The 14,312-nt window shown below is 32.6% G+C and overlaps 1 protein-coding gene across 1 annotated transcript in view; it reads right to left on the minus strand.

Moving 5' to 3' along the window:
- The window catches only part of LRRIQ1 (leucine rich repeats and IQ motif containing 1), a 180,109-nt gene extending 166,682 nt beyond the window's left edge, over window positions 1–13,427 (minus strand). The window contains exons 1-6 of the mRNA XM_061205523.1: window positions 13,284–13,427; window positions 12,002–12,113; window positions 7,140–7,231; window positions 5,809–5,926; window positions 4,714–4,937; window positions 869–943 (exon numbers count right to left, since the gene is read on the minus strand). Coding sequence (XP_061061506.1) covers window positions 869–943; window positions 4,714–4,937; window positions 5,809–5,926; window positions 7,140–7,231; window positions 12,002–12,113; window positions 13,284–13,427 — 765 coding nt within the window. The remainder of the gene's footprint in view (window positions 1–868; window positions 944–4,713; window positions 4,938–5,808; window positions 5,927–7,139; window positions 7,232–12,001; window positions 12,114–13,283) is intronic.
- Window positions 13,428–14,312: the final 885 nt, after the last annotated feature.

Raw genomic sequence — 14,312 nt, forward strand, 5'->3', positions numbered from 1 at the left:
GAACATTTTGGTACATGACTCTTTTTGAATTATGGTTTTCTCAGGGTATATGCCCAGTAGTGGGATTGCTGGGTCGTATGGTAGTTCTATTTTTAGTATTTTAAGGAACCTCCATACTGTTCTCCATAGTGGCTGTATCAATTTACATTCCCACCAACAGTGCAAGAGGTATTTTAATGGCTCTCCTAACTCCAACATTTGTATTAACTGAAAGTGAGCCACTATTGTCTTTTTTTTTCTTGTCATTCATAATGAACCATGTGTCTTCACATGCTTAACCAACTTTTTTTAATTTAGAGATGGACAGTATAAACATACTTTTTCAGGAATGTGTTTTAATAAATTTTAAAAAGACTTGGATAAAATACAAAGATAGTTAATATTTTTAGCTACATTCAGGATTATGGGAAATTTTATCTACTTTTTACTTGTAATTATTTAAAATAATTTTATATAAAAACTGTGGAGTAAATTAAAGTTAAAACAATAAACATGTCATCAGGATCATCTTAAATTTAAAGGGGTTATTTAACACATTCAATTAGTTGTGTTAAAGAAATGCAGTAACCTTTTATAACAATCCTCAATCATAATGAAATATTCATAATAGTATGTTTTCTCAAAACTTAAAAGAAATTTTACAATTACAAGTTTATATAGACATGTTCACTCATTGAACCAGTTTATTTTCCTTTTCAAGACATTCTATTTCAAGGAGAGTTTCTATAACTAAGGTATTTTTAAAACTTTAGTAAATTAAATCCTATACCAACTAGGCAATATTATTTTAAAATACCCATTCCAAGCATAGGAATTTATTTCAAATGGGGAATGATTATTGTGCTACTTAAAAACAACAAACACATACCTCATGCTGTTTAAATTTCTCCTTCCATATTTTCTCCTCTTTATGAAGTTCATCATTCATCTTGTCCTGTTCTTGCTGAACATATGATAATATTGAAATATTATATTCAACTAACAAACAATATTATGTTTATTATGTATGATTCTTACGACATATATTTGTAAACAATGGTTAAAGATAACAATTCACCCAATGGTCCTCAGTTATTAGTACTGGGATAACAACTTTAATCCCAACCTGAAATATAATAAAATGATACCTAGGGTTCCCATTAGCATATAAAGATATTTACAATCTGGGTAAGTCATTTTATTTATTTGAGTTTATTTATATGTTTATTCATATAATAAAATGCATTGGCTAGAAATACTCCTAGACAATGCAAAAATTACAGATGATAATGTGTGTTAAGATGGGTTTTGCATTACAATTTTTTTCTCTCCACACCATTTCATTTAATTCACATAATAAATCAGTTCAGAGGGTAATTGTTTTCTTTCATTAACTCTTTATTAGCATCTATTTTGTTAAGGCTCTGCAGAATTTAAAAAAATCAGTAAAATATAATCCCCTCCCTCAAAAACTTTACCATTAATAATATGGGAATGCAATCATACATTCACACGTTGCCCCAAATTTAGTAAAATAAGTTTATCACAAGATAAGAACTATAAGGATTATGGTAGGAATAGGTGCTATAATTAGAGGATCATGAAAGGTTTCATACAGAAGACTGTTTTTGAAATGACTAGGCTTTTAAGAGATTAAATAAACATTTTAGGCATTTATTAAATGTTTTTGAGCTAGGAAAATGATTACAGCTCTGTTTTAGAAAAATTATAAGGTTACATTTGATAGAATTAGAGAAAGTAAGTCAAGGAGACACTATGGAGATCAGTGAAGTAGGTATTAGAGAAGTCCATGTGAGAATCAATGAGGGCCTTCTGCAGATAGGGTGGCAGGAGTCAGAAGAGACACAAACACAATGTAAATATGAAATGGTCATAAACTGCCAACTGACTGGATAAAAGGAAGCTGGAAAAGTTCTTTGGACATTATCTTACAGGAATTGTGGGAACTTTTGATGGCATTTAAGCAGGGAAATAACTTTTTTTAGAAAATAATTATCCTACCAACTGCACTATGGTGCATGAGTTTACAGAATACAAGACCAAAAGTAGGGAGATCAATTAGAGAGTATAGTAAATATTCCAAGCTAAACATTAGGACATCCTGAACTATGGGGTAGCAGTAGACATATGGACGAGACAATGAATAATATAACTATTAGAAGGAAGAGGATAATAAAAGAAAGAGAAGAGTTAAAAATGGTCCATATCTTTCTAGCTTCGACTATGATGATAGTGTAACTCATCAAAATAATGAACACCAGAGGAGGAGCACGATTCAGAAAGAAAGTGCATTCAGTTTTAGATACATTAAGTTCTGAGTGTAGGAGAGTTATGTAGTTTGCCTATTTTTGTTATAACTATAGATTTGGTTCTGAACAGCCATAACTGTGTTTGAGATTATCAAGAGAGAAAATACATGGAGTAAGAAAAGAAAGAACAAAGGATGGAATCCTTGGCAGGACCACATTCAAGGAGAAAGAGAGAAAAAGAAGTCTAAAATAGATATCAAGGAAGAACGGCCAAACATGTAAGAAGACAGTCAAGGCAGTATGGTCCCACAGAAGTCAGGAGAAAAAGAAATGGTCAGCAATCAAATTTTTATTGGCATGAAATGCTAAAGAGGCAAAAATAAATACTGAAATAAAACCTGTGAATATGGTTCTAGAAGCCATTGGTTATTTTGGCCCAAGCCAATTTAGAAAACATTGATTATTTTTGTCAAAAGCAGTTTCATTCACTGGGGCGGTGGTGGAAGATCCCTAGCAGATTTAGGATTGAATGAGAGATGAGGAAATGGATTGAGCACAAATAACTACTCCTTAAGAAGCCTGCCTGTGATAAGTAGAGCTAAAGAGCAGCTGACATGAGACATATAAAGGAAAATGATCTCATGATTTTTCTTTTGTTTTGTTTCTAGGACAGGAGAAAATTGAACATGCCTATAAGCAATAAGAAAGGAGGAAGCTGTAGGGGTGTTTCAACATAAAGGAAAACTGGGGTAAACTGGAAAATGATAGAATATAGAGCAAAGGAGGAAAAGCTAGCCTTTGGTAGAAGAAACCTCTCTTACTGAGATAAGAGCAAAGGCAAAAAAAAAAAAAAAAAAGGCAAAAAGGCGACCACAGAGATTGATGCTAACTAGATGCAGGATGAGAAAGAAAAAGAAGTTCGTAATCGATGCAAAAATGTTATGTGATCATTTGCTAATAACGAGGAGGGAGGAGTTGGGTAGAACTCCTAAGGAAAGAGATTTACGATAGCTGTTTTGGAAAATGGAAGAGGAAGCTAACAAAGGACACAGAATAGAATTACTAAATAAGTAAATTATTTAGAATCCATCATTATAAAATTACAGAATGATACCACTGGAAAAGTTTTAAGCCCCAAGGTAAAAACAAAGCGCACATTTAGAAACTCATTAAACCTAGTAATGTCATATATATTTTTTAAATCATAATTTTATGATAAAGCACAAATTACTTTCAAAAAACAAGTTACAATTCTTCAAGGGTAGGACCTTGGTGTTAAATCTCTTTTGTATCATCTAAGCACATAGCTGAAAGCTTTGCCCTTAAAGTAGTCAGTAAATTTTTGTTACAAAACAAATAAAAATGGCAACTTAGCTGAACAGAATTTAAAAATCAGATGTTTTTTAGAAAACATTTGAAAATATCACTAATAACCAATAGCAATAATACGTTTTACCACAAGCCAGCAAACACTTCTCCAAGAATCTACATTATATTCACTCTTACTCCAGAATTGAAAAAAAAAGCTTCTGACTTTTGGAAATGACTAATCTGGTCTGTGGAAAGGAAAATATAACTAAAAGAAAGCTAAACATTCATAGCTTACTATTAGAAAAACCAATGGCCAAGCTGGCTTGACAATATTATCACTGTTTTTAATTTATTTATTTTCTATATAATCAGGAAATGCAATGTACTCAACATTGGAGGCTTGAATACCCTGAACTGCCTATGTGACTACATGCTAAGGTTCTCTATATGGCACACGCAAACTAGTAAGTTGTGAGTAATATATAAGGCAACTTTAGTAATGTAAAACAAGAGATGTAAATCCTATCTGTTATCCATACATTCTAAGCATCCTAATGGCCCACAAGTAGGTCCTAGAAATCCACCAGTTTCTCAATATGCCACTACCATGACCTGAGGATGAGGACCACCTGAGGTGCAGCTGGGAGGAAACAGAAATGAAAACAACACAAAACTCCTTCACACCAAAAAATTTCTAGTCCCAGGAATTAGCTCAATTATGGGAATGAGGCACATACCATCACCTACATGGCTAAACCACTTCAACCAAATATGTTTTACATAATTGCTAGATATCAGACCACATAGCAAGGACATTACATGATTGAGAAAATTCTATTGCCTTTTTCTATGATTAGAAGGGTGTAAAAAAGTAACAACTTATGTAGTAAATATCAGCTTTTTTAGGACAATCTTTGAAACTATGAAGTTTCAAAGCAGTACCTGAAATTCTAATGAATTTCATGAAAACTAGGCAAGGAGTCCATATTAATACTGTTAATCCACAGTCAACTGCTTTGATTATTAGGACTAATTAAAACCCATAGAATGGAGCTCAATCCGCACCATAAACCAAAACATCAATACTGTTCAGAAGTAGATACTGATTTTAAAAAATGTATGAAAAACAAAAATTAAAATTAAAAAACCTTACCTTCTGAATATTCTCCAATTTCTTCTTTTCAACTTCAAACTGTTTCATCCAGTAATGTCTTTTTTCTTCTTCTTCTTGAAACTGCTTTTCTTCTCTATCCCTCTGAGCTTTGAGAGTTTGTTTCTTTTGGTCTTCTAGTTCTTTCTGTTTGTCTTGCCAAGCCTCAAAGGACTGCCTACATCTTTCTTCCACTTCACAGTATCCGAAATTTATATCAGCATCATCTGTATTCATGAAGAGAAAAATTTTTAAATCAAAACAGTCAAAACTGATCCAGTGCAAAGTTTAAAAGTAATTTCAAAATAAATAAATAATGTCAATATATTACCAAAGTAAAAGTGATAGTATGCAAAATACATGTAAATTCCATTGCATCAATAAAGAAGTCACATAACTTGCCTTAAACTATTCCATAAGACTTCTATAAAAACATAATGTGTGTGTGTGTATGTGTGTAGTTAAGGGATACATAAGGAACACAGTTAAGAAACACTTAAAAAAATCGAGCCTGGGTATATCTATTGCAGTCAGCTATATATGTGGAAAATTTTTAACTATACTTACATGAAGTTAAATTAGGAGTCATAAAAAAACTATGAGAACATGTAATTAAATAAGCATAGGGGCTTCCCTGGTGGCGCAGTGGTTGAGAATCTGCCTGCCAATGCAGGGGACACGGGTTCGAGCCCTGGTCTGGGAAGATCCCACATGCCGCGGAGCAACTAGGCCCGTGAGCCACAATTACTGAGCCTGCACATCTGGAGCCTGTGCTCCGCAACAAGAGAGGCCGCGATAATGAGAGGCCTGCGCACCGCGATGAAGAGTGGCCCCCACTTGCCGCAACTAGAGAAAGCCCTCGCACAGAAACGAAGACCCAACAAAGCCATAAATAAATAAATAAATAAATAAATAAACCCAAAGTTAAAAAAAAAACAAAAAAAAACCTCTAAATAAGCATAGCAAGTACACAATATTTTTCAAATATTGTGACTATATTCTTCTAAATGTCAAAAGAAAACTGTCTAAATTTTTTTCAGATAATTAAAGTCAATCACATAAAAATTATCATAAATATCACCAAGCAATTTAGTCCACCTGGCAAAACATGTTCATGCACAGGCAAATCACAAGGATCAGGCTCTGGAACAGAATCAGGACTGCCACAATGAGTTTTACTTCTCAGAAATTCTTCTTTTTCTATTTCAGATAACATCTAAGAGGTTAAAAAAGTACCAGTGATTAAAGAAAAACAAAATAGAGAGTAAAGCTATTATTTTAATAATGTATTAAGTATTTACATACACATATCTAGAACTTTATTTACTTCAAATCGTTCTCAAATACAATTCTATATAGCACATTGATAATTATTCTCTTTATGGTGAAGAAAAATGTTTTTTCCATGCAAGCGCACTGTGTTTTACCCTCCTAATGTTTTTCAGAATTCTAATTACTTTCTAATATTTACTCACAGTATTCAATTAAACTGCTTAATAATCATGTCAAAATGTTTCTACTAATATGTGTTTTCCTCCTAATACCTTTCTATATTTCTTATCTGCAGCAATAGCTCACATATACAAATTGCTAACATATTCAGTATGTTTTAAAAACAGAACTATTCTCTAATTTGCCCTGACTTACATACAAGTTATAATTTTGATTAATACTTTTCCATAATTATACTTCTATATATTCTAGCTTGAAAGATACAGGATATCTATTCCACTGAAGTAGCAATATGATAATTCAAAATTAATATATTTCAGGTTTGAGGGTTACCAAAAAAGAGAGTAAGAAACATACATACAAGTAATTTTCACATTATGCTAAATACACAGAGAGCAAGAATAGAGTAAGGTAAAATTAGAGTTGGGTAAAATGAGAAGTAAAAATGATTTCAAGATGCTGAACCTGTGGAAGAGGTTTTCTCTTAAATACATTTCCAGGAGTTTCACCCAAAAATGCTAGGCTCTCCTTTACTCTTACTTTTTTACGGATGTTTCTGTTTTACCATTTTTTTAAAAAAAACTAACATAAGATATTCTACGTTTAAAGTTTCCACAGGGTATTTAAAGTCTCCACTGGATCATAGTACATTCCTAAGCAAAGTAATAATATTAGAGTATATTTCATTGTCTTCCTTGGAGTTTTTAGGGAAAAAATACTATTCAATATAGTTCTGCTCTCTTATCTACATTAAATTCCCAAGTATTGATGGTTCAAATCACTATTTCTAATATTTTTAAAGACTGAAATTTGTATTGTTTTATATTATACACCAGAGGAGGAAATAAATCCAAAAATTATTAGCTTAAAATAATTTAATTTTTAATTTTTAAGCCAGTGAACTTTAAATGCTACGTGAGAGGTAAAGGTAAATTTCTAACTGTAATATTGAGTACTTTTAGTCAAACAACATATACCTTCATTAATTGTTCTGGATTTTCTTTACATTCAGTTCGTAATTCTATCCTTAAATGCATATGATTATTAGAAACTGCTCCATAATCATAGCCTATAAAGAGAAAGAAATATTGTAACTTTAAATATTAGAGCAGGACACAACATGTTAAAATCCCAAACTATTTCATCATCCTTTAATCTCAGATTCTACCACAGCATATACTTGATCAGTAACTCAAAACAATAGGAAAATACTGAAGAACAAAGAACATAGGAAATCTGTAATCTTTATTCAAAAATAAAAGTAACAGATTTTTAGAGCTCTTTATCACCTTTCATATTCTAGACTGAAGTTCATTTTCCATGTACACAGAATAATGCTGTGTTTAATGTCACAATGACACCTTGATTAGAAACCAACAAAAGTTCAATTCTACCTGTCACAAACTAGCAGTATAATCTTGCAGCAAAAGATACTGAAAATGCTTTAATAAAAGTCTTAATTTAAAAGATTATAATTACTAACATGTGAATGAAGTAAACTTTCATTCCCAAATTTTTGAGTTTTTGTTGAATTTTATTGTGTTTTTATCATCTGTGCAGATGTAGTCATGTTTCTTTTCCTTATTCAATTAACATGTTTTATCATGGTAATGTTCCCTAGTAGTAAACTATTTTTACAGATGACCATTCTGCTAATTAACTGACTATTCACACCTATTTTGTCTATTATTATAGATTTTCTTTTTCAACACCTATTCACAACCTCTCTGGCATGTTTTCTTATGTGAGAGCTGAAAAGCAAAAATAACATTCTCCAGATGCCTTTGAAGCTAGGTTTCTGAGAGTGATTTAGGTTCTGCCAATTGATACATTTGTGTAAGTTTTTATTTTCATAAAAATTTTATGTGTGAAGAAAGGCAGAGAGAGAGATTTTCATTTTTCTGGCTCAGACTATGATAGAGGGTGCTTTGGGTTGGAGATAGCAGTGTATAGTAGAGGATTAATGTCTCTGAATTTCTTTATTATATCAGCAGCTCCTGCTGCAGCCCAGTTCTACAATGTACTTGCATGTATATTTTCTACACTTTGGATGTTCAGCTTAAAATCTGTTTCTTCAGTTCTATTAACAATTCTGTTATTTATTGTAATAGCTAGTCTCCAAAGATGTCTCTCCCACACTTCCTGGTATGATACCTTGTGTAGTCCCCTCCCGCACAGAATCTGTGCTGACCCTATGTAACCATCAGGATGTAGTAGAAATGATGTTGCATGACTTCTGAGAATAAGTCATATGAATCTTTACAGGGTTCCATCTTAGTCTCTTGATATTTTGTTCACAGGATGCTCTTTCTCAGAATCCAGGTGCCATGCAAGCCATAGGGAGAGACCACATAGGTGCCTCCAGCTGACAGCTCCAACTGAACTCCCAGCCAACAATTAACATCAACTGCCAGTCATTTGAGTGAGCCATCTTAGAATTCCAATCGAGTAAAGACTTCAGATGACTGTGGCCCTAATCAACATCTGACTATAAATGCATAAGAAATGCAAGCAAGAACTGCCTAGCTAAGCCTAGTCAACCCATAGAACTATATAAAAGATAACAACATACTGTTATTTTAAGCCACTAAGTTTGTTTTACACAAATACTCCCCAAAACCTTACTGCTTAAAGTAGCTAAAACAGCTTTTGTCTACAAATGAGAGCCCTAATCAGTACATCCATATTCATAAATAAAGTTAGCCTCAGTTTCTCTTATGTATGTGTATGTGAGGCTTGCACAGTTTTGTATTTAAAATGTGCAGTTTTTTATAAATGAAATATTATATAATCTGCAGATTTTTTTGCTCCTTGATGGATTGGAATAATCCAATTGCGAAATTATCCCTAGTTCCTAACGACATTTGAGAAGAAATCTCTTTCCACCTTCAGCCAAATTATTGATTTAATCATGATTTCTCCTTTATCAAGCAATTTTGATAATTTGAATTTTCTTAGAAAATTATTCTATTCATTGAGACTATCAAACTTATTTGATTAGAGCTATATACATGGGATCTTATAATTTTCTAAACCACTGTTATAATTGTAGTTATATAATCTTTCATGTAACTAATTTTTTATAATTATATTTCCTTTGCTTTTTTTCATAATTAGGCTCTATACTTGCCAATATATTTAAAATACATTTTCATTGTATAAACCTTAGTAAATATAAATAAGAAAAACATTAAAATCCCCCATAACTCGACTATAGATAAGCACTGCTAAAACCTGAAGAGTCTACATAAGTCTTACTATATCCTTTCACACAGGTACTCAGAACAAAAACCTTGGAGCCAAATTTCCTCTCTTCCTTTCATACAAATCCATCAATAAATACTTTTGTTTCTTTCTACCTTAAGAATGTTTTCTAGAATATGACTGTTTTTCATCATTTCTACTCAAATCACTCTCATCTCTAACCACACTACTGTGACAGTCTTGTACTGGACTCTTGCTACCTCAAGGCATCTTCTCTACAGAGTCTCCAGAATGATTGCCTCAAAATATGTCAGATTTTGTCACTCCTTACTCAAAAACCTTCATATACTCAGAACAGAATCCAAAGTCCACACCTTGGATTGATAAGAGCCCTGTATGATCTGACCCCTTATTTTCTTTTTTTTTCTTTTTTTTTTTTTTTTATTCTGAAAAAGACACAACATCCTTATTTCCATGGAGCTTATATACCAGCAAGAGAAGACAGACAAGAAAGAAAGAAAGAAACAGGAAATAAATCAGGTGGTAGGAAGTGTAGGCAGAGAATTAAAGTAGGGTCATGTGACACAGAATGCATGGGTGTGTACTTTATGTTGGATGGCCAGAGAGGGCCTCTCTGAGGGCAGCCTGGAGGCTGAGGTCTGAATGAACTACCTTGTGAAGATCAGGGTAAAGAACATTCTAAGAAGAGGAAACGGATAATACAAAGGCCTTAGGGTAAGAGCAAGCTGACTTAGAATAAACACTGGTTACCTAAAGCCAGGGCAACAGCGGGGCACAGTGAAGAAAATGTCTCCAGCAGGCAGAACTGAAGCGATAGCTGGTTTAGGAGTCAAAGGTTCTTTACACCATACTATTTATTGGCAGCTACTAATAGCAAAATAAAAAGGCCCTGTTGTTCACAACTGATGCACAAAAACCCTTAGGAATGTAGGTGCCTGCGGAATACCCCTTCCCACTTCACTTGGAGCCAAGCTATCTGTGTCAAGGTGGCCTGTGTGAAGAAACTGCCCAGTTGTAATCCACTTGGCTTTCTCTTCTTTGGGCCTTCAGTTTGCCCAAGCCACAGTTAACATAACCAAAAGAATGTGAATACATTTATTTGCTCTGAAATGTGTCTATTTTTTAACATTTACAGTGGGAAAGGGCCCTTAATGTACCCATCCCTCATTATTTTCCAGCTTAGTATTTTTTATTCCCTTCCTGTGCTGAAAAAAAAGGTGCTGTATCTGAAGATCTGTGTGCTTTTGTACAGGGTGAGCATGTGCTCATGTACACACGTGGGGCACGGCTGAGGGTTATGTAATGACCCCTTATTTTCTTGGATACAACCACAAAGGCTTACTATTCTTTGAACATATTACGCCCACTCAGTGTGCCTTGGCCTTTACGATTCCCTCTTTCTGGAACACCAGCCCTCTAGACATCCACGTGACTCACTTCTCCTTCATTGAGATATCCCATGGGGCTTACTGTCTCATTTCAGTCAATACTTAAATATCACCTACTCAGAGAGGCCTTCCTTGACTTACCCTATCTAAAATAGCAATCTTCAATCTCTATCCCCTTATCTTTTTTTTCTTTTTTTTTTTGGTTGCACTGGGTCTTAGTTGCGGCAGGCGGGCTCCTTAGTTGCGGCATGTGAACTCTTAGTTACGGCATGCATGTGGGATCTAGTTCCCTGACCAGGGATCAAACCCAGGCCCCCTGCATTGGGAGCACAGAGTCTCAACCACTGTGCCACCAGTGAAGTCCCTATCCCCTTATCTTAAAATCCTTCCTTTATGGAAGTTATCATTATTGAAATATTACATATGTATTTATTTGTTTATTGTCTGTCTCCCCACACCAGAACATTAGAATAAGAGACGACCTTTGCCTATTTTGTTCCCTGCTGCATTCTCAGTGGCTAGAACATATCCTTTCACACAGTAATATTTTTGGTACAAATATCTATGAATATCCACATTATAGTTTATACCAATATTTTTATAAATGACATTAAATTTCATAATAATTTTAATAGTATATCATGAAACTCTTTATGTTATTAAATATTGTCTAAGCCATATTTTTTTAATGAGTGTATTGTTAAACACACCAACATCCTGTTGAACATTTAGGTTGTTGCCATTTTTCATTATAAACTAAGCCAGGATTAATTCTAGTTAAATCTTTGTTCATTCTATTATTCTTAGAATAAATTTGCAAGAAGTAAATTTGCTCAGTTGAAGCAAATAAAGATTGTGAGGCTTTGATATAAATTATATTTTTCTCCAAAAATATGTGTGAACTGATACATCTAAAATAGTCCCACAATTAGTTTTCTTTTCTTTAACATAAAGTAATAGAATGTCTGGTTTTAATTAGGACTGGTAAAACAAATTGTTAGTGGCTAGTACTTACTGGAGATGTAAGGAAGGTAGTAAGTAAAACAAATGAATGAACTAAATTGAACAGACCAATATACTACGGATATTTAATTAGAGATAAATGCACATACCTGTATATGACAAGAGACAAGAACTTCAAGCAGTTTAATTTTCTAAATTATAAATTATTCATTATTCATACTTACAGAAAACTTATCTGCCCAGTAGATGAAAACTGTACTTACTTAAAACATCAGTATCTTCCACGTCCTGAAGAATGAGCTCTTCAACAGTTTTACTCTTATTCTTTATGACATTAATACAGTGAAGAACTGAGTCAGGTAACTCATCTAAATCCTAAAAATGTAAATAATGAAAGAAACTGTAAAATTCTTTACTAAAACTATGTATCAAAATCTGTTTTGATATGCCAAAAATTTGAGTAAAATGTGTAAATGAGGTAAAAGGGCTCCGTATAAAGAGCATAATCCAAACAAACATATTTGGTTAAAATTTGCTTTTAATTTTCAGGTGGTTATAAATTGCATCCATGATTCTGTTGGATCTCATATTCAAATGAATAATTTCAGAACTTTTGTCACACTTAAATTAGCTGTGAATAAAAAGATACAATAATATAAAAATATTATTTTCTCCAAAAGTATTATGTAGGTTATTGCAATCCTAATTAAAAATCAAAGTGTAATTATTTTTTGAAACTTGACAAATGAGTTTTTTGGAAAAAGCTTAGTTGAAAAGATTTTGAAATAGCAAAACTACTAAAGGAATTTGACCCATTTTATATTTAAAAATATAAAACCACTATAGGGCAAAAATTAACACAATAATGGAAAAGAATAAATAGTCTTGGATAGATCATATGTATAACAACAAAATATATACAACAGATATGACAAATCAATTGAGAAGAGGTGGATTATTCCATAAGTGACCCTGGGAATATTTGTTAAATATGTGCAGGAAAACTTTAATTAGATCTACTTTTTATAACATAGCTGAAAATAAGTTTCCATTGGATTAAGGATTTTTATATAAAAGAATGAATCCATGAATAACTTTTCTAGGCATATAAACATTGGAGAAAATACACAAATGAAAAGAAAATAAATGTTTGATTTCCAAAAAAGTAACTATTCTTTGGTCTAAAGATTTCACATACATTTTGCTTTTTATGCATATCTAATCACATTAGAATGCTTATGATTAAGTAAAAAAAGCAGGGTACAAATATATACGTGTGTGTATATACATGTATATATACATACACATAATTATACATATAGTACAATCCCAATTTTGCGAAAAATGCACTCATATACATGTGAAATTATAGGTAATTTCTACCTTCAATATACCTTTTATATTTAAATATCTACTAATATATATTGCTTAAAGGTGACCCTAAGGAAAAAATGAGATAAGTATACAAAACACACTGAGAAAAGTAATATTTCTCCTAAAAGGCTTATCCAGTTAAAAGGCTCAAAAATACAACAGAACACTTACTGTATCACTATTATCACTCTGGGTTTCTGATTTTGAATCACTATCAAAATCATCTTTTTCCAAGGAAGAAATGCTGATTTTATCCAATTCAGCTTCTATTTCTTCTTTGAGCTTTATATCATCATCATCGTTGTCTTCCATCATCCTTCATCATAAAACACGAAACCATTTAAAGAAAACTGAAGAGGCTAAATGTCGGTAAAAACTATAGGTTCTTTAATGTGCCACACCAATCCAACATGCTCTAGGTAAAAATTTAGTTTAACATAGTTTTAGTTTAACAAACTTTTGTCACACCTTATCATGGCTGTACTATATATTAAAGAAAATGTTTTCTCCCTATATTCATTCATTATTTCTTTAATGATTTGACTACAAAATGATCAACTCTAATAGTACTCTTTAAATTCTCTAAAGGAAAAGTTACATGGAATGAACTGGCTTACCTTTCTGAACCAAGAAACTTCATACTAAAATTCATTTTCATGGTAATAATTAATGGCAAAATACCTCTGAACAGCTTGAGTATTCAGAGATTAAAATACTTATAAGAGAACGACCTTCTATGTCTATATATGGGGAAACATGTGGTTAGTTTCTACTCATTAAATCAGAGTTGTTAATTCCACCAGATAGCCACATGTTTTTACCAACAATAACATGTTGCAATAAAGGATAATACATGGCCTATAAGTTCAATATTTATTTCATTTAAATTTCTAATGCTTGTAATGGATATGGGTCAAGCAGTACATTGTAGTAGGTCTTCACATCATCATCGTTAACTACTATCATTAGCTTCCATGTATTAAGTACCTGTGACAAACCAGGCACTAGAAGACACTTGAGTGATTGATAACTTAACGGGTTAAAGGTCATTATAGTCATTGTATAGATGAGAAAACCAAGGTTGGAAGAGGTTACTTAACTGCCCATAGTATGATGCTAGCAAGTAATGGGAGCAGGATCCTAATTCAGAGATCCTGAATCCAAAGCCTGTGCTTTTCCCACTATCAAATGGTATCCAAA

Source organism: Eubalaena glacialis, chromosome 11 (genome assembly GCF_028564815.1).
Source record: "Eubalaena glacialis isolate mEubGla1 chromosome 11, mEubGla1.1.hap2.+ XY, whole genome shotgun sequence".
Classification (NCBI taxonomy): Eukaryota; Metazoa; Chordata; class Mammalia; order Artiodactyla; family Balaenidae; genus Eubalaena; species Eubalaena glacialis.